The sequence below is a fragment of the Alosa alosa genome, chromosome 5 (genome assembly GCF_017589495.1).
Source record: "Alosa alosa isolate M-15738 ecotype Scorff River chromosome 5, AALO_Geno_1.1, whole genome shotgun sequence".
NCBI lineage: Eukaryota > Metazoa > Chordata > Actinopteri > Clupeiformes > Clupeidae > Alosa > Alosa alosa.
The window spans coordinates 4,359,022-4,386,924 of record NC_063193.1 but is presented as its reverse complement, the minus strand read 5'-3'; the positions used below and the strand labels follow the sequence as shown (position 1 = coordinate 4,386,924).

At 42.1% G+C, this 27,903-nt stretch overlaps 1 protein-coding gene across 1 annotated transcript; it reads right to left on the bottom strand.

The window, feature by feature from the left end:
• Window positions 1-456: 456 nt before the first annotated feature.
• castor1 (cytosolic arginine sensor for mTORC1 subunit 1) lies at window positions 457-20,198 on the bottom strand. Its single transcript, XM_048243688.1, has 9 exons — window positions 19,868-20,198; window positions 16,025-16,095; window positions 14,290-14,483; window positions 8,627-8,762; window positions 8,191-8,314; window positions 7,060-7,170; window positions 6,243-6,325; window positions 4,720-4,814; window positions 457-2,042 (listed from the first exon to the last, which is right to left on the bottom strand). The coding sequence occupies exons 1-9, from the start codon at window positions 19,978-19,980 to the stop codon at window positions 1,974-1,976; spliced, it is 996 nt and encodes a 331-aa protein (XP_048099645.1). The 5' UTR covers window positions 19,981-20,198; the 3' UTR covers window positions 457-1,973.
• Between the last annotated feature and the right edge of the window lie 7,705 nt (window positions 20,199-27,903).

Below are 27,903 nucleotides of genomic sequence, written 5' to 3'. Positions count from 1 at the left end.
ACTGAAATTATTCATTTAGTTCGGGATAAAAGAGATAAAATCCCACCTACACTGAAAACTGATTGGTCAAGATGTGTCTTAGATGCGTTGCAAGCACATACGCACCACCCCTCTCTCTATCCCTCTCCATCATCTGTGCGCTACACTCAGATGTACACGCCATTTGAAGTTTCGGTCTTGCGTGTTCTAGATTCCGGGAGATTTTATCTAATTTGCGGGCGGCAGGGAGGCGCTATCAATATGCGGGAGACTCCCGGAACTTCTGGGAGACTTGGAATGTCTGAGAATCTGACACACAAAAAGCCATTGAACATTAACATAACCAGTCAGTCTGAGTGCATTGTTGGTTTCCGAAATTGGACAGATCACGGAGCTGCCTGCGGTTAGGCCTATATTTAAATGCTTACTGTTTTATCATCACAACATACCTTAAAAAACAAGGGAGTAAATGGAACACTGTTTTCATAGTCTCTTTAATTCAACTTCATTTTTTGAAGTCTCATGTTTACAAACATTTTATGTACTCCTCTATTGCTACAAAATAAGTGTATCCTTTGATAAACAAGGTCTAAAGGGGGAAAAGTTTGTGCAAATGTAAAAGACTGCATAATACTAATAAAGACAAAACATAATACATACACATTAGTGTTGAGTGTTGACCTTAACAAAGAAGGATGTGGTTATTCTATACCAATACTTATGCCCGTGTTAGGGCCAGCAACATAGCCGTATAAAAGTAAATCCCCTTGAAATAAGTTGAATCTATATCTCAAAAACAAACAGATTTATGAATGGTTTCTCTTCTCTCAAGTGTATCGGGAGACAAAAATACAGCTGCTGCATGCTAAGGTCAAGCAAACCAACAATCAGATGTCCAGTCCATTTTGGCACAATTTTCCTCAGCATGGGAAGCACTGAACACTTCTGGACAGAGATACTAACTGCATGGGGCTTTTGAGAAACACCTGACAGCCCAAAAGCATCACAGTGCTGAGAGCAACATTAAGTGCTTCAGAGTATTAGTCCTCTCAAGCGGTGTGATGCTTTTGCACTCATTCAGACTGAAATGCATGTTTTGCTAAACATGGTCATACAGGAATTTGCATTAGTTTTCACATGTAGTGACACCAGAGGGTATGTTCCACTTGCTGAAAACGTTTTGAAGTTGTAGCAATAAAGATGACTTCTCTTTCTGAGCTTTAGTGCTGGTGTGGTCGAAAACATACACAAAATAATGTTTGATGTGAAGGCCACATGTAATCTAAGCACACAATATAACAAATTGTACATCATGTGATGTGTAGTGGTGTGACTACTGTCAACTGCATGACTGCCTAAGAGACCTCCTAGCCTAAAATATTGCAACTAGCTATAATACAAGGTGATCACTCTGGAAGAGGGGCATGATGAGGACTACTGGTACTCATGGTCACACAAGTCGATAACTCTCTTACAGTTTTGTAGACTTTGTGTTTGATTTAAAACTTAAAACATCTCCATAGCAGTGTCTGGATTTTCACAACAGAGCTTTTTCCTCACCAATTTTCCAAACAAATATTTTTTAGAGGAAAACAAGGTTCTCAATATCGTTATGTGCTTCCAGCAAGAAATGCTTAGTGCTCACAAAAAATGACCAAAAAAAGAAAAAAGTAAACATTGATATGACATAACTACAGTATGTAAGTGACTGCTGAGACAAACAAGAAATATCTGATAGCAACCTAAATTCACATCACATTTTCACACCTTCTGAATCGCCGACAGTCAGCATCAGTTTTCCTGGAGACACAGACATCCTTATCAACCCCTATCTAAGAAGCACATCTGGTGGTCACTGCAACAGGTCTGTGGTTAATACTGCTTGTGCTGCAGAGTTAGTCTAGGCACGAAAGGTTCACACACACACAGACACACACACACACACCTCTGCCATTGCATCAAAAGAGCAGCGTAAGACTTGAGATTACAGCATGTCAGCAGGCTGGATCCTTCCTCTGCTTTAGGAGCATGTCTGTTACTGTGACAATGTCCTCCTCTGGGACCTGAGAAAATAGGATTTGAAAAGACACACACACAGACACAGAGGTTAGAAAATGGAGTCGGAAGAGTGAATACCCTCTTAAAAAAGTTTTTAACACGTCTTTATGTCCAGATAGGGACAACACAGTTTGTGTCGTTTCTAACACATTGCTGTTGTTATACTGTGTACATTCTTAAAACGAATGCGTTGAAAATAACACAATTTGTGTGTTTGTTTTTTTAACACATTTGTTTTAAGAGAGTAGAGATGGGAGGATAAATGTTGCCCTTTTTCAACAAGACACAGAGGGTGTCTCACCAGAGGAGTATCTGTGGTGTGTGTAGTGTGTAGTGTGTGTGTGGATAGAGTGGGTGAATGTGGGTGATATGTGAGAGTTGACACAGTTGACACAAAAATGCTCATGTTGTACATCACCATATTTAACAGTGGAGGGTCGAAACACTCGCACGCACATGTGCACACACACACACACGCACAACAACAAATAGTGGACATAACTTATTCATCCTTCAGAGTGTATACAGCATAAGAGGTCACAATTCAGACTGGGAAAATACTGTATACGCAAGTACTTTTGTGAACCTGAAAATGGTGATGACTTTTAGGGGCATTGAATACTTGAGCACTAAATACAAGGGGCAATTTCTAAGTCACTGTAAGCTTCCATGAACAGATAGGATAAAGGTGGAGATACAAAATGAGTCCTCAGTGATTCATACTTAAATGGACATTCCAGAAGTAGGAGGAAGACAATAACAACTGCTGAATTATTCACATTGCCATTTCAAAATGGATAATATGACTGGACCAAGATAATAATTTATTTTTAAAAAAATGTTGTTCCCCAAACAAGCAGTGATTTAGCCTAGTTATCTATTTGGAAGTGGGAGTGTTGCCATTTGACACATTTGTCAGCCAATAAACAGTGTCAAGTGACACCTCATAACCAATCACACGTCAGCCTCTGACAGACCAACACAGGTGTCCCGTTCATTGCATTTTAGAGGTAAATGTTGAATGTAACACAACAGTGGATTTTCTGACGACGAACGCCTCTGTGCTGCCTACGACTATGAGGAATTTCAGTTACGAAACGGAGAACTATTTACAAAACATGACACAATAAGAGGGCGGTTAGCATGACTTCCTATTTGAGGGCCCACTTGCTTTCCAGGAATGTGATCTCACTGTATTGACAACAACACCTGTCTGGTCTGATATGAAACACACTTTTTTTAAATCACAGAATGAAGTTGTGAAAGGGCTATAACTGTGGTCACACACCTGACTGAATCACAGAAACCTGAGGGTGTTTTATTTCAAGGCAACACAAGATCCTTTAATACTGGCAGGTGATAGGGACTTTCCTGAAAGGACAATCAATTCATACGTTGAATAGAGCAGCATCATACATTCGACAACGATCTGTATTCATCACCGGCTATCATTTTTGAAACGTATCGATTCTGACAATCACGCACTACCAGACAAGGATGTGGTACCTGTGTCCATCAAAGCCTATCTGATAATGTATTAAACCTATTGACTCTGACTGGCCATAGTCTGTACAGTACATTTAAGTAGATAGTGGAGTCAACTGATTGCAAATCAGAGCTAAAAGTGGGTTATAAAAATAGTGTGGTCTGCCGCCATTTTAAGTGGCATTTGCAGGGAGCAACCACCACCACCCCACTCTTACAACCATCACACTGGATATCAACTGATATCTCACCCTGCCAGAATTACATTCCATTTCATTTAAATAAAAATGAAAGTGTATGACACAACACATAACCATTCAAATAGTTGGTTCTTTCATTATCGTCAATGCACTTCAGATAAATCCCGTGAATAACGATTACTGGCTTCAAAACCCCAAAGATGGTTATGGTTATGGGATTTGGCAGATGCTTTTGTCCAAAGCGACATGCAGATAAAAACCATACAATTTTAATATTAACAGTGAACAATTTCAAATGTTGGTAACACTACATTAAGGAAAATAGCAATAATAAACATCAGTCAATTCAATTAATAGCCCAATTAATATAAACAAATACCTTTAATATACACACCATTACATATAAAAAACGCTTAATTAACTAAGTACATGTTGACCTAAGATGTAGCCTAAAATGGGGGACCTAAGATGTAACCTAAAAGGGGATATGAGATGAAGCCATACTGTATTTAGTTAATAGATTTTATCCTCTATAACAGTGTTACTCATTGCACGGCTCGCAAGCCACATGCGGTTCGTCAAGCTATAATTGGTGGCTCGCTTGGTAGCTTTGGCGAGATTTCGATTTATATGTAGAAATGCACATTTGCAAAGGTGACTTAGTATGTTGTCGTAAAAGTGGCTCTCCTTTTGATTTTGCACTGCCAATGTGGCTCTTGTGAAAAAAAGATAACATATAACCTTGGTCTACACTTGTTTCAGTGATAGTACCAGTATGAGTAAATTGGGAAGAAAACACAGCCCACAGCTCCCTCTGTGGGTGAAACCTTTAAACCACATTTGGCTGCCACCTTCCAATTAGTGGCCTTTCAACACGAGACAAGGTGTCCTGTGGAGCAACACCTTGCTTTACACACACACACCACCACCCCCCCCCACACACACACACACACACACACACACACACACACTGTTCTTGTGTGTGTGTTTTCCTCACCAGTGCGTGGTCGAAGCTGAAGGTGCTTATGTAGTAGGCAGAGATGTCACTGTCAGCCAGAGGCTGGGAGATCTGGGCCACAATCCCACACTCATCTGACAGCCAAGGGAGGAATAGCATCAGACATACAGGGAAGAGAACAATTCATTTTATTACTGGATCATTGTTTTTTAATCACGTTTTTTTCCTGCAGTAAAGCCATGTGGGTCTGCTAATATCTACAGTATGTCATACTGTATACTGTTATTTTAATACACTTCACATGAATAAATTAAATGTTTTAGGGGGGGTTTATCCCTGACCCACAGTGGGAACTGGGTGATACTACCAAACTAATGGCACATCAGATGCGCCATTACTGACAAAGCATCTCAAGCTGAATTATTATAAAGTTTAAGGTATGCTGAACTACTACAGGAGGTCCTATTCCACCTTTACAGGGCCTTGCAAGCATTCAACAACCCTGAGAGTCATCCCCATATCCCTATTGTCAAGTCTCCCCCTGAGTACTGCTCATCAGGGAAGTCTGAATACTTTTGCAAGGCACTGACTGGTTGTTCATCGGAACTGCAAGTTGGCGTGTCCAGACCATGTCCAGGTCGTGTGTGCAGTGTGAGCAGCTGTTATCCCTGACTCAGCACACCAAAGATCAGCCGAGCATGCCAGCCTAAACTCACAACAGGGTCAGCCAGCAGACACCCTCCCGCACCCCACCCCACCCCGCCTACCTCCACCACCTCGCCATCATATTTGGGTGGCAGACGACAGAGGGTTTGCTGTGCTATGATCTAGGTGTGCTGTGAGAGAAGTTGTATGTGACCGTATATGAGCGTACAAAATCTGTCTGTGTAAAGCACACTAAATGATGATTATGTATGATAATGTGCTATAAAAAATAAATTTGACTTTGACAAGACTGATTTTATTGACAACTCTGGGTCTGAATTCTGTGGTCTGACCTCAAGTGGAGACCTCCAGTAACACGGATAGTGCCCTTGCAATAATGAAGCAAGGTTAAGTTCACAACACAGCAGGTTGTGTACATGTACGAGCGCCAATGCTTTTGTCAAAAAACAAGTATATGCCACGCCTTAGTGTGTGCTGCAAGGCAACACAACAAGGATTTTCTGTGTCACATTTGATTAGGCCGTTAATAATTAACCCACTGCCACAGTTCAGAAATGATTCTTTCATCACCATAGCTAATCTGTCACTTCCATATTAAAGAAAGCATTCAGCAGAGAGGGAGTGAATGATGAAGAAAAATAGATTTGTCAGACAGATAGAGGAACAAAAGTATTGTAAGACTGCAGGTATTTTGGCGCTAGTTTCCTGTACATGGATTAACCTTGGAAGTAAAAGAGAACTTCAGTGGATACTAACATTGGGAAATTAGATTTAGTCTAGTACTAGGCTTAATCCATGTAGGTGAAACTGGCCATTGTTATAGTTTTTTGGGCAAGGATATATTTATAGGAGGTTTTGAGCACCAACACTGTTGGGCTTGGATCACGGGGACTCACCGAAGCCTAAGGGCTGGCCTCCAATTCGCACCATCCTCCACAGCTCTCCTGAAGAGCTTGTGAACAGGAGATCAGCCGGGAACCTGAAAAACCCACACAACCCAGAACCACATTTATTGATTTATTTGGCTGACACATTTGTCCATAGATTTTTTACATATATTAACTATTACAAGGACCAGTCTCCCTGGAGCAACTAGGGTAAAGTGCCTTGCTCAAGGGCACAATGGTGGAAGCCAGGAATCAAACTCACAACCTTTCCTGGCTACTGTATGCTAGCCCAGCTCCTTAACCACTACACTACCACATGAGAACCCATCACCAACACAAATCACACACACTCTAGGCCAAATAACATTGTGGGTGTGGTGGAGGAGCAGCGGTAGCATCGCTACCGTCGGCTCGGGTTTAAATCCCATTCCCACCACTGAGAATCCTTGGATACTTGGATTCTTTTTGACACTTAAAGTAGTGCAGTTGTAACCTGCCTTGTGTTGAACCTGCGCGGTTCAGCCCTGCATACGCCCTAGACTCGAACCCGCGAATAGCAGCACCTCGGATTGGGAGTTGAGTATGCTGACAACCGAGCTTTCATGCCAGCACTGCTCTTGAGGCATCAGCGGGTGAGGTTTACTAATGTTCCACACACATAGCTATGCTAGCTGGCATCCGTTACACTCACCCCCCTAAACCTCACTCCCGATCCGGTCACAGCACCAATGTTCCACACACACAGCTATGCTAGCTGGCATCCGTTACACAGTTACGATTTGTATGGGTGAATTGGGTAACCATTGAGTGCTCCCACTGTACTCACCGTCTTTGTGCCTCTGTGTCCATGACCAAGGAGATGTACCCGTCTATCAGGGAGAATGAGAAGAATTTGACACACTGGATGTCTTCACTTGGGTGAGGTTCTTCTTTCAGGCTGAACAAATAGATAGAGAAATGGACCTGAGCAGGATACGACAATAGTTCTGCGCTGCTAAATACAATATAAGGACAGAATTATTGGGACACTCAATTCAAGGGTTACATTCAGACTCATTGCCACAGGTGTATAAAATCAAGCATTTAGTCGTGCAGTCTGCATCGATAGCTCAGGTAATTCTAGCTGGGTGCACAAAACAAGGTCCATATAGACATGGTTGGGTGAGTTTGATATGTACGAATTTGACTGGCCTGCACAAAGTCTTGACCCCATCAACCCCATCAAACTGCTTTGGGAGGAATTAACAGATTGCCAGACAGACGTTCTCATCCAATAATAGTGCCTGACCTCACAAATACTCAAAAAAGAGCACACACTCCAACATCTTGTTAGCCTGGGTTTTCCCATGCTGCCTTACGCGCACGATTTTATTATCGCTTCTAGGCAGCCTGGATTCCATGGACCCGATTTTCACCTCGGTGAAGGAACCAATCACAGAACAGAGGGGGGACAGCAAGACGATGACGACACACCGAAGCGGTTATGAGCTACGTACAGACACATTTGTAGCGCCCAATAAACGGCTCTGGGCATTCGTAAACCATGTCTCAAATACGAGAAAATAAATGTGTAGTTCCCAGACCCCATCTCAATGAGATGGCGTCAATGAGGTCTGGCGTTAGCCAGGCTAACATCTTGTGGAAATCCTTCCCAGAAGAGTGGCAGCTGTTATAGCTCTCCTATGCCTATAGATTTATAAAGGGGTGTCATAAACCTTCCTGCTGGTGTAATGGCCAGGTGTTCCAATACTTTGACCAGTGCAGTCGTCCAATGTAACAGAGTATATCCATTTTGGGGAAAAAAATTGATAGATTAACAGAATCACATTTCTTTCTTCTTGCCACCTTTCTATGGTGGCTCCAATAAAAATATGCCATCATCATTAGCAGTTGAGAGAAGATGAACGGTGATGACATGAGGAGTTGACGACAGTGTACTACGGCGAGCTCCCGGTACCTGTTGGAGTAGAAGAGCACATCGATGAGTGTGGTAGCGATGGCCGGCAGTGTGTCTGGGTCGAGACTCATCACACAGAACTGGTTCTCAGGGATCAGCACGGGATGCACAGTGGCCTTCACCACTGTGGTCAACAACATAAAGGAGCGGGAGGGGAGGGGGGTGAGGAAGAGGAAGACGATGAAGAGGAGAAGAGGGTAAGTTCCAAATCTATGATGAAAGTTACATTGATTTCCTCACAATTTATGCAACAGTTTCTTCTGAGTTCTTTAGAAGATTCCTTTTAAGAGGTGAACATGGGTAAAGCTTCTAAGTACAGCACAGAGCACATGTTTACATTCCACACAGCTCAATGTGCAATATCACATTACAGTGCTAAAAATAATGTGTGTGTGTGTGTGTGTGTGTGCATGCATGCGTGTGCGTGTATACTGACCGTCTTTTCCATTCTTCTGCAGCCCATTCTGTGTGTCCTGTTGGTGGATAGGAACGGACTCTCCCCCCACCTCTCTGTAAATGTTAAACTCCTCCTGAAGAGTGTGGATCACTACTGACAGGTCCTTCTCTCGCACCTAAGAAGAACAACACACACATTTATTTTTTTAGAAACTACATTAGGGCCGCATCCCTGTATTAGTTGTCTCATCAAGTTGGCAAGATCCAAACAGATTGTCTGCCGCCATAGAAAAATGCCTCACAAGGCAGATAACACAGCCCATGGCACAACAGAAAATCAATACCAAACAAACTCTGGCAGGGCTTCGGGGATAAAGAAAAAAAGACATACAGGTATTCACTTTGCCTCGTAGCATGGGTTTTCAACTTGACCTGGTCAACCTGAGTCTGGTCAATGAATAGAAGAATAGAAGCAGTACAACCAGGACCTATTGACTGGATGCAGATGTTAATTGGTAACGTGGATATTTCTCAATTGCTAACCCCATCCTTTCCCTGCGGCGTATACCTACCTTGCATGATCATACATGCTAATGCTTTATATCAGGGGCTTTCAGCTGATTATGACCCAGGGATCGGACTTCTGATTACTAAGTAACCTAGGGACCACTGTAATGGAATGCAGTGACAAATATACTACATGACTGAATGCATGGCCAGGGTCCACATGCAATGCCTTCGTGGACCACTGGTCGAATATCCCTGCTGTACATCATCCACCAAAACAGGCCCTCGCCATGATTAAGTCTTAAGTGTATATTACCTACTGCATGTATTGTCTATACTATACCTATCTCTGTTAGAGTGAACCTAATATATCAACTCACTTGGCCAAATAAATTTGTTTCGGATTCAGAACTGATCTCAAATCCATCCCTAGCCTGCATCATACATGTTAACACTGTATATGATCAAGATCTGTGTAAATACGTAAACCTCCCTACTGACGTCTAGAGACGTGCTAGCTGCAGGCGTGCTAGCAACAGGCAGCTAGCACCCATGGGTTTCAGCCTCCTTGCCAGCACGCCTGCCTCTTAACCAGGGATTAAAGTGAAAAAAAATCGTTTGACTGAACTTTTTTCAGGCCATAAGTCATACGTTGTTCATATCTACCTATAGAGATAGCACCCCTTTTGCGGTCGCGACCTATTGGTTTTTAATGTACAAAAAGATGCAAACAGCAAAGTAAAGGGAGTATTCGCCTTATTCACACAGCGGCCATTGTTTAAACCAAAACGAGGCTACAGGGTACACTTAAGTTACTATATAATTAATGCCACCTACAGGTGAATGCATAGAACATAACAATCCTATGGTTTGTGTACCCTGTAGCCTCGTTTTAGCCGCCAATGGCCGCCATGAGTGTTCTTGATTGAGATTGAGTTTTCCAATATTTCAATACCATCCCTGACCATTGCTGATTAGCCACTGCTGTTCTTTTCTACTGCAGCAATATTGTAGAAAGGCTTTAACTTACACTCTTATTTAATTACTTCAGGAAAAAGTGTTTAAAGGGGAGAATTTTTTTCTTGTTAATATGCAATTCAACACCAAGTAAAATCTGTAAAATCAAGTTGGCAAGACTTCACATTTCCTCATCAAAGTAACAAATCAGAACATTCTAGATATTGTTCATATTTCCATTTGTTGCCTCATCTGCATTTAATGAAAACATGGTAATTTTGAGTTTTACAGACAACTCAGTTTTCCAATGAGCAGCAATACTGTGTGTGCTCATGCAGGAGGTCTGCGCATCTGATAACGACAATCTGGAGAGGGCGCTTTTGTCTTCAGCAACAGATTGTATAAGGTTGACAAGAGGTGCGATATGGTGAGGGACAGGTCGTGGTGCGCTATGAAAGAACATGCGTAGCCTACTTTCTGAGCGCAAAAACGGTCAGCCATACATGTAGATAAACGTAGCCTACCTCTGTCGTGGTGGCTAGTTGCACCAGGTAGGGAAGATGTCCTGAAGTGCACGAACGTTAACCTTATGGCGGTCTTCTGATTGTTGGCGTGCTAAAACGTTTTCCTATTGCATCCATAAACAATTTTCTTGCAGCAAACCGCGCAAAAGCAAACCCCTGGCACTTTAATTTCTTTACACCATGGCTTGTTAGTTCTCCCCCGTTTCCAACAGCCGCCCATCTCCTTTTGACACCTGTGCCTTCCTTTAGCAACAACGCATCCATGACAGCTAGTGGCCTTGCCAAATAGACGCACACAAATCATGACGCTAATATGAGAGGTTCTGGTAGGCCTACTGGTTATGGTTTTGTGCTATAAATTAATAATAGCTAAGTTTTAAGTTGACTATTTTAATTGCATGGTTATTTTTTGTCAACATACACTCACAACTTATTGTCGTTAAAAGTGAGGCCTAAGCCAGGGATTCCCAAACTGTGGTACGCGTACCCCCGGTGGTACACGAGCTGCCACTAGGGGGTACGTGAGATGAAAAGGGCAATGGCGGAAAGGAGTTAAAAATGATTAATTAATTAATAATCTAATTAATTCATAAATAATACATAATTTCGAATCGGGTTATAATGATGTGGAAACGTGAAATTAAAGGAAATCATTTGTAAACTATAATAGGCTGTTTTCACAGTTTTGTTGAAGTATAGGCTAGGTAAGGCTGCGTAAACATGGAAAACTGGCTAAAAACAGGGACACTGTCCAAAAGGCCTAATTAAAGCAGTCGAAGAAGAGAAGCGAGAGAAACAGGGCAGGACACAGGTAACGATGGGATGGTATGGGGGGCAGACTACTGAAGGTGGAGATGGAGCACAGGGGATAAAAGAAAGAACGAGACAGAAAAGACTGTGCGAAGAAAACGAAAGTATGATGAGGCATATAGCCCTCGGCTTCACGTGGATTGGGAGACAGACTGCCCAAAGCCACAGTGCATGGTCTGCAGTGAGATGCTATCTAACCATTCTAATGTGGTTCTCCACACTGTTTTTTTTTTTTAGCGTGAGAGCTCATAGACCAGTTGCACATTTTGATTTTGTTATCATGTAGGGCGGCTAATTAAACACGATGCCTGGAATGCGTCAATAGAATGTGTTACTTTTTTATGTGTTGGATGGTGGGGGTACAGCGAGCCAAGTCAGGATGTAGAAGGTGGTCCACGGGGAAAAAAGTTTGGGAACCGCTGGCCTAAGCAAAATAGGCTACAAGGCTGTCTGTGCGTCACAAACACGACTGACCACCTTACTCAACAGTTCGCGATGATGACAATATTATTATTATAGTGGATGGAATCCACTATCTTGAAATCTCCTGGCTTCTTCTTCTTCTTCTTATAACCTTTTCTTTTTACCTTTTCAAGAATGAATGCGACTCTAACCGCTTAACGTACAGACATGTTGAAATAACCGTTGTGTAGGTCTGGAGTTGGACAAGAGAGTTATTTTTCAGATTTTCTTAAAAGTTTGTACTTTTTGAGAAATAGGGGATTAAAAATATTAAAAAGCTCATTTTTCCCCCATAGACTTGAATGGCTGTGATGTCATAATGGCCTAAAGAGCCAGCTGCGCTTGTTAAGCTCCCAGAGTAGTCCCTGGGCTAATCAGAACACTGGCACAGGTGTCACCTGTGAATCAAACTGTCTCAGCCTCTAATGCATACAATCTGGTGCTCCCTAAAACTACACATCCTGTTTAAAGCGATGGTTCGGAGTAATTTCACCCTAGGGTCCTTTGCACCATGACCCCGAGCCAAACACCCTCCCAGAACCTTTGGTCGAACCCTGCTCGAGTAGCGCTGTCAGAAACTAATGACGTTCTGCAGTCGTAATGGAACCAACTTTTATCTCGTAAATTACCTCACTAATAATGCCCTGAATGGTACGAAACTTCTACAGTAGTACAACTATGACCTTTAGTCCAATAACGAGGCATTAGAAAGTTTGTAAGTGCACCAGGAGTTTTAAGGAGTTTATTTAAATAACACTTGCCTCTGCATCTGCTACTATACCGCTGTGTCGACGTTTCTTCCATGATTTGGGAAAAGCCTGTAAAAGTCCTGGCAGGAAGCGATTAGATCAACGTTTTTTGGTATATCCAGTTTTTAATATTTTTTTTCTGAAGTGTTTACAACTTAGTGTTAACTAATAATTGTTGCAAACTGGACTACGAACAAAATATTAGTGCATTCCTGGATCTACATCCTTATGCATGCTTCCTGACAGGACTTTTACGGGCTTTTCCCAAATCACAGAAGAAACGTCGAACTCCTTAAAACTCCTGGTGCACTTACAAACGTTCTAATGCCTCGTTATTGGACTAACGGTCATAGTTGTACAACTGTAGAAGTTTCATACCATTCAGGGCATTATTAGTGGGGGTAATTCTGAGATAAAAAGTTGGTTCCATTACGACTGCAGAACGTCATTAGTTTCTGACAGCGCTACTCGACCAGGGTTTGACCAAGGGAAAAAAAAGGTTCTGGGAGGGTGTTTGGCTCGGGGTCATGGTGCAAAGGACCCTAGGGTGAAATTACTCCGAACCATCGCTTTAAGTGCTTTCCGTGTGTCAAAATAAAAGTCACAGCCATACCTCATGCTTTGCGCATTATATCTCCAGAACGGCTTGACGCATATGCTTCAAATTTGGTACAAGTGTTTGTATGGACTCAAGGATGAAGTGAGTTGATGTTGGAGGTCAAAGGTCAAGTCCATGAATACTCTGAGCGCGATATCTCAAGAATGCCTTGACATACATGCCTGAAATTTGGTATGAGTGTTTGTATGGACTCAAAGATGAAGTGAATTGATGTTGGAGGTCAGAGGTCAAATGTCAAGGTCAAAAACACCTTGAGTGTTATATCTCAAGAACGCCTTGACACATAAGGTCTTTTGGTACCAGGATTTGTATGAACTCAAAGATTAAGTAATTCTACGTTTTTTTTCAAGGAATCTCCCCACCAATATTAAGCCAGCAGCTTTCCATCCACTATTGTAATTCCTCTGGCATTACATTTCTAGTTATTTTATGTTAACACGCTCAGTCAAAACCTTCCGTCGCAAATTGTGAAAAACATTGTTGTACATGTCATAACAGACGGGATAATAAATTGCATGGGCTACGGTTTATATTGCGTCTTTACACATAATGTTAGTTGCATTGATTAAAAACTGTAACAATAATAGTACATTGGGTGGCATAGCAGGCTATCTGTTCAAGTCATAGGTGACACCCAAAATGAATGACCTCCCCTGACAAGAGTTCGCGATAGTAAGAAATTGTCTACATTGATGCAAAAGAAGAACAAAGCCTAAACTTGTTCTCGAGTCGCACATAGAGCTCACAATATCAAATCCAAAAAAAAAGCAAGCGGATTGGGCAACCTCATCAGCTGTCTCGATTGTGTCACTATACTAATCCAACTTTTAGACCGTCCTCCAGACGTGTTTTTTTTTTTTTAAACGCCCCAGGCCAGTGAGACAAGCGTGTAGCTAGGCTACAACATAAACAAAGCGAAACTCATGGCTGACGTATCTTCTTGAGCGGTCACTGATTGAGACACTCTCAAAACTTTAATCCTTGCTCTTAACCCTAGATGCTGCAAGTTCATAGGTTCAAGCCTGTGTAGAAGCAGGGCTGAAACTCAATGCAGGCTACATCTGCGGTCCCTTACCAGGATGAAGTCCGTCTGATATGTGGACAGCATGAAGACGGAGACGTTCTGCTCGGCCAATGGGGCAATGACCGACTTGGCAATCTTGGTGACGCCCACCGCCTGTGAGCTGCTGGAAGCGTTGCCATTTGAGACAACATTGAGGGTCAACCAGGTGGAGCCTTCCACCTGCAGGTGTTCTGATGGCTGCAGTTCTGCAGCGGCAGAGAACACACACACACACACACACACACTGATTTAGAGTAAAAACAAACACACACACATCCTTACCCCTGGTCAGACTAGTGACAGGAAACAGAGACAAAGTGACCAGCTGCAATTTGTTTTTAATGAGAGTTGGCTTTTCACAGTGACAAGAGACAAGTCGTCGTTAAATTGACAGAGCCAAAGTAGACGAGAGGTCTATTTTTTGCCAATCCTGAGTGATGCGATGCCAATCCGAAGGCAGCTTGATGTGCATTGCTTGAAACTAAACTTGAAAAAATAAATCAAAGATCTCAGCCTTGTTTACGAGCTAGCAACACCCATTAATGACAAGTTGTCTCCCTTCTGTGTTACGTTAGCGACAGTACTTACTCTTCACACACGCATGTATTTACACACTGCGATTAAAAATATTAACAACAGCACTTAATTACAAGACCACACACACACCCTAGCAGGTATTTTAAGGCTAAAGGTCACCTTGAGTTTAAAAGGATCAGTTAACAAGGCATAGCAACACCCCTCTCCACCCCCTCTGCTGGACAATCCCACACAGGCCTCTCTGAGATCCCAGGGGGGGATCGACATACAGGTGGGCCTGCCGACCTCTGGCAGCTACCTGGGAAACAGGTGTGTGCCACCCGATAGGACACCGGGGAGCATTCCCCTGCTCAACAGGGTAAGCTGGGACACTGAAGCGGAAATGGTGAGAAATGGTGTGCGTGTGTGTGTGTGTGTGTAGGCCAAAGATCAGAACATGCAGCAAATAATTTGCATTTGGCCCATTTGACACATTCTCCTGTCATTTTCTACAAGATCAGGTCTAACTAGAATTGGCACACTGAGTCAATGTGTAGTGAATGATTGTGTTTTTAGGACATGTAAATTGCAAAATGGCCTCCAATAAACACATTCATGGACAAGACAGTTTTATCTGGAGTCAATGTCCAGTGTTGAGGGGTAAGTAGCAACAAAGAGGACACTTCCATTTGTACCCTGACAGTGTCAATATTGCTGCTGTCCAGGGGATTAGATGTGATGCTATGCCTCTATCTGCGTCATTGGAATTTATGGGGATAAAGTCAAGGAAAACTGAGCAGGATGTCACATGGTCCTTTGCTGTGGCGGTTGGGGGATCTTTTGACTCATCTCCCTACTGGGTTTTAGTTGGTTAGATGTGTTCAATCTCTCTATGGGTCTAGCTTTGCATTGCCATGACCTCGGCATTCTATTGAAGATATGTGCAACTTGCTGTTCCAATCACATTCAAGTTGGATGAAACACTCATTACCCATCTGAATGCAAAAGATCAGTTCCAGGCCACAATGAATGCTGTGAATGAGAACCTAGGATAGATGAATAATGATAAATATCTGTAGCTTATCAACTTTTTCTAGAGAGATAGGAGATGTTTAATGGAGATAAAATACTCTGTGTGCAATGGGGAGCTTTGAATTCTACAAGGAAGCAATTATCACAAAAAGTAACAAAAAAGGAGCAACAAAAAGAGACAAAAAATGTATTATTTTACCTTTGAAGCCCTCCTCGTCAAGGACAACGGTGTAGTTCTCTGGAGTTTCGGTGAGACTCAGAAATTTACATCTAAGGGGAAAAAACAGAGAAGAGGTGGTTAAAAGCAGATTGGAGAAAGAGGTGCAGAAGGGAAAAAAGAGGGAGGAAGGGAGAGAGAAAGACATGCAGAGAGAGGGCGAGAGAGAAAAAGAGAGGAGAGGAGAGAGAGAGAGAGAGAGAGAGAGAGAGAGCAACAGTCTGGGCAAAGACTGAACAACAAAAACACTGACAGATTGCTTTTTAGGAGCGCATGGCGGTGAGAGACCAGACTACGCGACGGGAGGGACTCAGGAGGCAGCAGTGCTTCAGAAGCCCCGCTGCTACAGAACGCAACCCACTGGAAACAAGTCCAGCCCGGTCTGGTCTGAGCAGGGGGGGGAAAGCACCACTTCAAACACTTCACGTAAATGACCGCCAAAAGGCCTAGTCCAAAGCGCGCTGGGCTATTGATGCAGATTCTTTTCATCAGTACAGCCCCAGCCTTTTTGGAGAGGACATTTGGGGGGCGGGGGGGCTGGTTGCATCATTTCAGGCCTTGACCCAAATACTTCACAAGCAGGAACAGGAAGCCTTGGCACCCTGGTACACTTGATTCAATGTATCCATTGTCACAGGGCCACACCGCTTCCCCGACTGTGGGAAACGATCGAGTGCACCGACGTGAAAAGAACAGCCTAGTCTGCAATTCTGCCTGGCCTGCCTACACCCTGACAGCTTGCTTTGGTGCATGTGCAAATAGGCCTACTCACTCTCGGTGAAACAGAGGCAACAGACACTAACTTCAACATGCACCCCCACAACAACTTAACACCAAATCTCTGCCTGCTACAGCAGCTGACCTTTTCAAGGGTCTATACGTAAACTGATCCATATAGGGAATGTCCATCTACCAGATGCTTCTACCAGAAGTCTGTCTGTATGGCACAGCGGTTCTGTCCCATAACTAACCAAGATGTGCTTCATGCCTTCATGCCACCCCATCTATCTCTCTGGGATGAGCAGAGGCTTGCCCTGCTCTCTCTCTCTCTCTCCCTCTATCTGCGGATAACATCCTCCAGCCCAGCTGGATCCTGTTTTGGGAGCTACTCAGCAGAAAGTAGAGCTTGCGGCCAGGGCCTTGGCCATCAATCTGGAGTGGAGGGGAAAAAATAAGGAGCTCCATCCGCTCAGGGCCAGTTCAGCAACTCATTGTGTTCAGCCAACTCCCTCCGCACCAACTTCCTGTTAACCTTTCATCCTCCCTATACTAACCCCCCCCGGGTACCAGCAAGACTCTCTACACCCAGTATAGCTAGAATAAAACAAGACAAAACTCAAGGATTCTGCAGCTCCACAAGGGGCTAACTGTACTTGCTGCTACTTGCTGCAATGGCAGAGAAAGTTGTTGTGCAGAGATTAACGACTCCAGGTTCTGAGTGTAAAGTCTATACCATGTGTTTGATCCATCCATATGTACTGTACATACAGCCAACTGACATGACTGCACGTCACACACCTGGCTGCAGTCACACACCTGGCTGCAACCAAGATGTGCTTCATGCCTTCATGCCACCCCATCTATCTCTCTGGGATGAGCAGAGGCTTGCCTGCTCTCTCTCTCTCTCCCTCTATCTGCGGATAACATCCTCCAGCCCAGCTGGATCCTGTTTTGGGAGCTACTCAGCAGAAAGTAGAGCTTGCGGCCAGGGCCTTGGCCATCAATCTGGAGTGGAGGGGAAAAAATAAGGAGCTCCACCCGCTCAGGGCCAGTTCAGCAACTCATTGTGTTCAGCCAACTCCCTCCGCACCAACTTCCTGTTAACCTTTCATCCTCCCTATACTAACCCCCCCCGGGTACCAGCAAGACTCTCTACACCCAGTATAGCTAGAATAAAACAAGACAAAACTCAAGGATTCTGCAGCTCCACAAGGGCTAACTGTACTTGCTGCTACTTGCTGCAATGGCAGAGAAAGTTGTGCAGAGATTAACGACTCCAGGTTCTGAGTGTAAAAGTCTATACCATGTGTTTGATCCATCCATATGTACTGTACATACAGCCAACTGACATGACTGCACGTCACACACCTGGCTGCAGTCACACACCTGGCTGATACTGATTGCCAAGTTCAGATGGTCTCCACAAAACCCTGGAGCAGGGTTTTAAACATTTGAAACATGGCTGCATGCAGGTAAACAAGCCTTCGTCTTACTATATAGAACCTTTTTTTATAGTGTTTAGGGAAACAAAAAACACCCCTTGAGCCAAACAACACTCATTAAAGGTCGCTCATTAGAAGACAGGTGGGACAGACACAGCACAGGCTGGCAGTGGTGCATAAGAATGTAGTTATGGGCAAAGCACTCCTTTTTCCCCTCCCTGCCTTTAAAACAACCCTCCAGACAAAAACATCCTGTTTGCATGGTGGGTCTTCAACTATAACACTGACTAGATGTGCACTTGCCTGAAATGAATGCATGCTTGCTAACACATGCTGACCGTCATGGGGCACTGCAACATACGACAGGACAATATCCATGCCGTGTCAACTGCAAATTACTGACCAACCCAACAGTTCAATTTGATGCTATTTTCATCTATGAAAAGTACGTCTAAAAAACATCAAACATGGGGTGTTTTCCTTCAATGTGAAGTCTCTGTGGAAGATCTGGCTTATTGCACACACACAGGCTAGGCAAACTGCATTCTTTGAGGGTGACCGCGCATTGTATAGGCAGGCACGGGCAACTTGGGGTTGACAGAGATCAAACTTTTGACAACTGACACTCCATTTTACAATGGCTCTGTCAAACCCTCTGTGTGTTTAGGTTTAAACAGCTTTCTGAGGTGCAACAGGTGAGGACAAGTCCTAACTGACGGATATTAAGTTAGGCAACGCTTTTATTATTTAGGTGTCTCAACACGCAACTTTACCTGCAGGTTGCTGTTGACTGTCACTGAAAATGTCTAACTGGACCATAAATGTGATAGCCTAACTCTATTTTCAGAGAAATCGACCCTTCATTTAGTTGGTAAGTTCGTTAATGTTAATAAACCTCTCTGAACCCACACTTCACTTAAGTCACAGCCTGCATAGGCGCTGATCTCTTAAGTTTACTGATGGTAGCCTACAGTACTCATGGCCTTAACATCGCCAGGTTGACATGTTCTGAGAGTGCAAGCATCAATCACATTTTATTCTGGTTTCTGCTGCTACATCCAGATACACGCATATATCATTAAAATATTGCACAATGAAATATGGACCAAGTACCATCAAGAGAGATAGGATAGGCCTAACCGATTGAAGAGCTCATCTGGAGGGGCAAAACTGATAATTTATCTTCGAAAATCTAACTCTTATCTCTTGGGATAAATCCCTAACTTTCATACCAGGATTTGAAAGTGTGGTTGTGATGGTGGTAGCAGACGTGACAAATACAACAATAACAAAACGGTCGTTTCGTAAAGGGGTCAAGAAGTAACTTGGGCTACCTGACAGCATATCTCACTCCATTCACTGGTAGTCACGTTTCGTGGGCGTGCAAGCTGACGCTTCTTGAGTGAGCCTGGCATAGCATGCCAAACCGTTTTAACCAGCGTTTGGCCTTAGCCTATATTGTACTGATCCTGGTCCGCGAAGTAACACACTAGCAATAATCCCAATCGTTAATGAATGAAGTGTGAGCCTAACATATCAACACCATATTCTACATATCGGACCCGAAAGAAATAAGTTAATGGTCAGTAGTAGCAGATTTATGGGGCATGGTCTATACTGGTGCAACATGGCAAAGTAAAGCTATTCAAGCTGATCAGCTTACCTGCTCCTGTTTCTCAAGAAAATTAATTTTATTAGAGGGTGAGTGAAATGAACAAGTCCTGTTTTGCTAATACTAGTCACCCTCAATCGATGGTCGAGGATGTGCAAGTCCATCTCAGTTCTTCTGAAAACCGTTCTTGAAGGGACGACAAGCAGATGTGGTTGCCACACGATTCACAAAACACATCAATTCAAGTCGTGTGTTCTCTACGGTAGCATTCCTGAAGAAAATCGCCTCGCCTGTCCACTGCGCTCGCAAATGTAACACACTGGTGGCTTGCTTGCATCAGTTTAGGCTTGGAGGCGGGAGCAAGCGAGGAAATGTTCGATGTAATTTAACTCTTAGGCTACAGTATTCAAATAAATTGCAGCACGCCCCCAGTTCCTTAAAGGCACAGACTATACTGTCAGACGGAAATTACATTATTATTTGTGTCAGATAAGATTAACAATCACGCTTTAGGCTATGTTCTCCGCTCGAAACGTAGTTCTAGAGCAATATGATATTGACCCTAATGGTTTCTCTCTTTATGGTCCTGCGAGATCAGGTGTTGGTGTGCTCTATGAAGTGCTATAAATCAGGATCCTTTCTTTTTAAACATGTAAATGTCCAGTCTCTTTAAACATGTAAATGTCCAGTTATGTCTCTGTCTCTTTAAAGATGAGTGTTGTTTGTTAGCATCCCATGCCTATTTATACCTTAAAAGTCATTTCCGGTGGTGGGGTGTGGTGTGTGGTGTGTAGGAGCCTATCCTCAAGAAAAGCAGTCTTTATATTGACAAAGACCTAGTGAAACTTGAGGTGTGGTAGTCTACTGTACTTGTCCAGGCACAATGCTGCTCCATTGGGCATGGCTGAAGAGAACTGTTTAAAAACACCAGTGAGATAGGCTTACTAGATAAAAGCCAGCACAGCTGTCGCAGGCAAAAGCTACATTTGTTCACTAATGAATTTTGGATATATCATTATTGCTCTTTGGGCTAGTGATGGGGACGAGACCGTCTATGTCCGAGACAAGACCGAGTCTTTGAAGGGTCGAGACCAAGTCCGTTGGTTTTCAAATACAGTCGAGTCCGAGTCAAGACCGAGTCTTTGAGGAAGCAAGTCCAAGTCGAGACCGAGTCCTTTAGGAGTCGAGACCGAGTCGAGACCAAGACCATAAAAACATGTCAGTTTTCATATTCATGATTTAATATCATCCCAATTAATAATCAACAGTTAGGCCCAGGCTTGGAATTTCACCATTTTAGGGGCAAGGCCACTTCAGTTGGGCATATTTGGTGGGGGGCACAAAGGCCACATGTCAGGGCACCAAGGCCAAAGTTAACTATACAGTAGTAGGCTATAAAAATAATCAAAGTTGTATTTAGCCTATTCACAGCAGTAGACCTGCATCACTGTATGAAACATTACAAAAACATGAAACATGACATATTACATAGAACTGTAAATCATCTGATCATCTAATATTTAGATGTCTAGGCTATATTTAATATTTACATTTATTTTATATTTGGCCTGTTATGGAATCATGTATTGAACAATTTAAGCACAGCTCAGCTTTAAGAAACTCAAATAGCCTAGATGCATGCTTAGCATTTTTTTTATCATTCCTTTCACAAACTCTTACTCAGCTGTATATCCTCTGATTTTAATATTTACCTATATCTAGGCAATATTTGTAACATTTATTTTGTATTTGGCCTGTTATGATATCATGAAGAACGATTTAAACACATTTTGAAACCTAAAGACCAAAGTTGGAGACATGAATGTAGGCCTAGACCTTGCTGCAGATTACATTTTTAATTTAACCAGAATACTCTGGAACGGCTTACTGTACAGGGGACTGCTTTACAACTTTTGTGTTCAGTAAGGTCTGCTGTTTATTCTGATATATGGTTTGTCATGTGTTGAACGAAGGGTTCGTGAAGTATTCCACCTAGATGAATGGGTAGGGAGATGGGTGTAGCACCTTATGTAGACGTTATGATTAAATTTAATTATATTATTTACTTTCACCGAACCGTTCACCACAGCAATTAGTGGCTAACATAAAAGCTGAGAAAAAGCTCTTTCATGTGATGTGATACATGTGTCTGTGTGATGAGTAGCCTTTTAACTGAGAAGAATGGGTGAATTTTGACGCACTTTCTGTCTTGCCATGCGCTGTCATTTTCTCCACTGTGTAAGACTGAATTAGTTTGCGCTGTATGCTAAGATTATTTTGACAGGCTATAGGCTAAATAAAAATCGCTATTAAACAGATGCAAAGCAGAATATTGAAAGAAGGGGGCACCAAGGCCAACACAAGGGGCAAAGATTTTTTTTTTTATATGAAGATAAAAAAATGTGTTGGTCTCGAGGACTCGGTCTAAAATTAGAGTCCTCCTCCCACTGTGGTCCGAGACCGAGTCAAGACCGAAGTCTTTGAAGGAACAAGTCCGAATCGAGTCCGAGTCCTTTAAGAATTCGAGACCGAAGTCGAGACCAAGACCATAAAAACATGTCAGTTTTCATATTCATGATTTAATATCATCCCAATTAATAAATCAACAGTTAGGCCCAGGCTTGGAATTTCACCATTTTAGGGCAAGGCCACTTCAGTTGGGCATATTTGGTGGGGGCACAAAGGCCACATGTCAGGGCACCAAGGCCAAAGTTAACTATACAGTAGTAGGCTATAAAAATAATCAAAGTTGTATTTAGCCTATTCACAGCAGTAGACCTGCATCACTGTATGAAACATTACAAAAAACATGAAACATGACATATTACATAGAACTGTAAATCATCTGATCATCTAATATTTAGATGTCTAGGCTATATTTAATATTTACATTTATTTTATATTTGGCCTGTTATGGAATCATGTATTGAACAATTTAAGCACAGCTCAGCTTTAAGAAACTCAAATAGCCTAGATGCATGCTTATCATTTTTTTTATCATTCCTTTCACAAACTCTTACTCAGCTGTATATCCTCTGATTTTAATATTTACCTATATCTAGGCAATATTTGTAACATTTATTTTGTATTTGGCCTGTTATGATATCATGAAGAACGATTTAAACACATTTTGAAACCTAAAGACCAAAGTTGGAGACATGAATGTAGGCCTAGACCTTGCTGCAGATTACATTTTTAATTTAACCAGAATACTCTGGAACGGCTTACTGTACAGGGGACTGCTTTACAACTTTTGTGTTCAGTAAGGTCTGCTGTTTATTCTGATATATGGTTTGTCATGTGTTGAACGAAGGGTTCGTGAAGTATTCCACCTAGATGAATGGGTAGGGAGATGGGTGTAGCACCTTATGTAGACGTTATGATTAAATTTAATTATATTATTTACTTTCACCGAACCGTTCACCACAGCAATTAGTGGCTAACATAAAAGCTGAGAAAAAGCTCTTTCATGTGATGTGATACATGTGTCTGTGTGATGGTAGCCTTTTAACTGAGAAGAATGGGTGAATTTTGGCCTTTTTCTGTCTTGCCATGCGCTGTCATTTTCTCCACTGTGTAAGACTGAATTAGTTTGCGCTGTATGCTAAGATTATTTTGACAGGCTATAGGCTAAATAAAAATCGCTATTAAACAGATGCAAAGCAGAATATTGAAAGAAGGGGGCACCAAGGCCAACACAAGGGGCAAAGATTTTTTTTTTTATATGAAGATAAAAAAATGTGTTGGTCTCGAGGACTCGGTCTAAAATTAGAGTCCTCCTCCCACTGTGGTCCGAGACCGAGTCAAGACCGAGTCTTTGAAGGAACAAGTCCGAATCGAGTCCGAGAAAGCAGAAATCGGTCTCGAGACCCGACTACATCACTGCTTTGGGCAAAATAGAATGTGAATCATCATAATTTATTTGAAGATGGAAAAACCAGTATAAGTTTTCTACAAAAAACAAAAACAAAAACAAAACACCTGCTTAATTGCTACCAGAGCCATATAAAGGTAGAGTTGCGACAATGGGTGTTCAAAATTCGTTAAGGTCACGTGGTTCATGTAAACTTTAAAAAGTTCCCGGAAGTGATTGACAATGGATTAGAATGCATTAAATAAGCTACTGTTCAATGAGAGACAGCCACAATTTTGGACAGACAATCCATGCATTGATATACAATATTTATAACACAGTGTAATTATTGTGTAAACTGTGTTATCCTACCATTACAACAATATTAAATTAAATTCCAGACCGTAACCTGCTAAATATCGGAAGGTGACCTTTTTTTCTCCCTTTTACGTATGTGTCACTTAACTCATTGAGTGCCAAAATGCGTTGAGTGCCAAAAACGTAATATTACGTTTTTAGTTTTTTTTTTTTTAGAAAGAGCTCGAGATTTAGAGAACCTGCATGGTCATCCTGTCAGAAAATAGCAATTTGATCAGTGATCATGCATCATATCGCAAGCTTGGTTTGAAACTGGTTTCTGGGGATGGGGTTTACACGATCCTTCGCTGGGCTAGTGCCTGCTGTGTTAATATGACCGTGCTGATGCTAACAGCTCCCTCAAATCTATATAGGTTCTCATGCATATTAGGCTAGCTTTTGCCAATGAAAATGAATGCAACATTAAAAAAAAAACAGTTGGCTACTGCTCCTAACTGAAGAAACGTTTACGTTACTGTAAGGAAATTATTATTATCATTATAACCATTTGTGTAAGCAGAAATATTGTTATGCTGAGTTCTAAGAACAGAGAGTTCAAGTTAAATGTTGTTGTGCTGAGTTCTAAGAACAGAGAGTAGAAGTTAAGTGTGCACCCAGACAGACAGGAACTGCACCCTGTCTGTGTGTGTGTGGGTGAGATAAGAGTATGTCGCAATGAAGTGCATCTGTACAATAAAAGACACAGCTTTTGGGCTGCAGAGCGCCAAAAGCTCTAGCGCCACCAACAGGCCAAAGTTGGACATGTGTTCACGCATGTAACTTTTGACCCGTTGACCCGATTGTCAAAATTGTGGTATCATTGGAATCCTTGGACCAAGCCGAGTTCAACGCACCCTGTGACGTCAATTTCCGCCATGATGGATTTTCCGCCATTTTGGATTTTTTCAAAAACCTTTAAAAAGTTTCACGCCTCACATAGTTTGTCCGATTTTCACAAAGTACATATGATACACATATGTACATATGAGTACATATGATCTTCAGACCAAGCCGCACAAAAGTTATCGATTTTCGTCTTCGGAACTAAAACCGTTCTCCCATAACAGCCAATCGAAATTTGTGGCGAAGCCGCCAAACAGGAAGTGAGCTCATATCTCAGCAACCCTTTCATGTATCGTAACCAATCTTAGTAGATATACTACTTTCCCCATCCGGAGGACGCTCAAACAAATTGGTGACATTTGACCCCTAGGGGGCGCTGGAATTAGCAAAAATGCATTTTGGCCTGTAGCTGTTGATGTGGTTGGAATTAAAACTTACTGGTGTCTGGTAATACTGTCAGAGGTCCTTAGGCCAACACAGGCAAACTTTTGACATCAACATAATTGATTCAACCGCCATATTGGATTTAATCAAAAATACTAAAAAGTTTTTGCAAGTCTCAAATTACATCTGATTTTCACCAAAATTGGCACAGACCATCTTCAGACCATGCCTTATCAATGCTTAATTTTCTGGAATGATTGAGAAAAGCATTCACCAGTAACAGCCAATTGAAATGGGTGGCAAAGCCACTAAACAGGAAATTACCTTGTAACTCAGCCAATCTTGGGTTGTTTGACATGGAACTTGCTCTGACTTCTTAATGCTATATGTCTGTTGCAACAGCATTGAGTTGCATGGCAAATCTGGCCTGCTGAAATGACTGCTTGGCCCCCTCATTGCTGCTTGCAGCTATATTTTCACTTCTTATTCTTCACTTTCTCTACCTGTCTCTCTATTTCTCCCAATTTCAATAACTTTTAACTATTCTTACTTTTTTTTACTATTTACACTACTTTAGCATACCAACCACTACAATTACCCTAGCAACAGCCTAGCAACCACCTTAAGTACCCTAGCAACAACCTAGCAACCACTAGCAACCACCTTAAGTACCCTAGCAACAACCTAGCAACCACTTATTATAGCGTAGTAACCACTATAATTACCCTAGCAACAACCTAGCAGCCACTTTTATAGCATAGCAACCACTTTAATTACCCTAGCAACAGCCTAGCAACAACCTAGCAACCACTTTTATAGCTTAGCAACCACTATATTTACCTTAGCAACAGCCTAGCAACCACCTTAAGTACTCTAGCAACAACCTAGCAACCACCTAGCAACCACTTTTACAGCATAGCAAACCACTATAATTACCCAAGCAACCAACCCAGCAACAACTTTGCATGCACTGTATTTCCTTCAGGAAATGCTTTTCTAGTTACTGTTGCTATGCCTGACAAGCTTTAGCACCCTGCACGTCTATTACATAGGGGGAGAACCGGGACTTTTCAATGAAATGTAATTTACAAAGACATCGTCCCACACTGGAAGCTAATATTTTGTCACTAGCAACCTACATCTGTCCTCTGTCAAATACAGTTGGAATTTCATCTCTGAACAAAACCGTTCATGAGTTATTTAAGCAGAAGTCGAATGTGCGTTTTGTTTCATTCGACTCTCCTGGCCAGAATGAATGGAACAGGCATGGGGGACGAAAGAAACATACCATTTAAGCTATGTACTTCCCACAACTTCAATATTTGACAACATATCATGAATGGTACTTCAAATAGGTGTTATTTTTAATAGATTGCTGATGGGCTATACATCTTGGTGAACGTCTGTTAACAACTTCTTGCCGTTATCGAAGCCGTATCTCATGTTATGGAGATATCATGCAATATGCCATTTTTATAGTTAGAACAATATGTGTTCCCAATTATATCATTTTTCTATAGTGTAACATGCTATTTTACTGTGTCTTTACGTGGGTTAGGGCACCACACATCCAAATAAGTGCCCTTCATGACCCACAGGCCTTCAGTCTCCACAGGTTAACATGGCAAAACTCGAAAAGCTTGTCAGACCTCCCGTGCCTAGTGACGGGTTGCTAAGCCACGATTGGCCTGTGGCGGTTTTCGGGTGTGGCTTAGCGAAGGGTGAATTCTTCCTTACATTAGCAGGCTCTCCTCTTGGTACCAGAGTTTGTGGGCAAAGCCATACTAGGCTACGTGTTGTGGTTCTTGTATCTGTTGGGGTTAAATTCCCTGACAGTTACCAACAATGTTAACAACAAACTTCACTGCTGCAAACAAAGTTGGCTATATGCTTCGCCATAATAACGAACCAGCTAGCCTTGTGATAACAAAATCTTTACCTTTTGTTTAGTCCACTGAAAGTTATCCACATATCAAACGATTAAATACACAGTTATGGAGGAATAGTTTTGGGGAAGCAGTTGCACTATATCCCACTTTTGCTGCCTTTAAGCCACTTAAATCCATAGCCTAGATGAGCATTGTGCATACGTTACAACTTGACCTGATGGTGAAGCTAAATGCCCGAGAAATGTCACGTCATAAAAGTTGTAAAAACTTAATGACAGCTTGTTCGTGGTGGTGTAGTGCTGCCTAATTGAAATGGGATAGGCAAGGGTTATCTTATATTCAGCTATTACGTGTGGCACATTTATTGGGCTTTTAGCCTCTTTTAATTTATTTGATGAGGAACTGATAAAGACTGAGCAGCAGAAAAGTCATAGTCGATACATAAATCGTTTATCGTATTATAATTAGGCTATTGATAGCCTACTATTACTTTACTACTATTACTGTTATTATTATTATTATTATTCGGATGAGGCAAAGGAATGTAAATCTGAGTCTGAAATGTTGGCTACAAACATACTGCTGTAACTGCACTGCTGCTATTATTAATTGTTAACTTCCGGGAACTATTTGAGGCTTCCATTGTTGGAAAAAAATGGAACATTAGCGTCAATGGAGTTGTCACAACTCTACCTTTATATGGCTCTGGTTGCTACATTCTGCAGACTATTCTTGAGAACTGCTAAAAAAGATGATTCTAC

Excerpts from the sequence above, each read along its gene's own strand:
- castor1 (XM_048243688.1), bottom strand. The coding sequence starts at position 19,980 with ATGGACTTGCACATCCTCGACCATCGATTGAGGGTGACTAGTATTAGC. Across the intron at positions 16,096-19,867 it reads TTCTTGAGAAACAGGAGCAG|ATGTAAATTTCTGAGTCTCA; the intron begins GTAAGCTGATCA and ends TTTTCCCCTTAG. Across the intron at positions 14,484-16,024 it reads TGACGAGGAGGGCTTCAAAG|AACTGCAGCCATCAGAACAC; the intron begins GTAAAATAATAC and ends CTGCCGCTGCAG.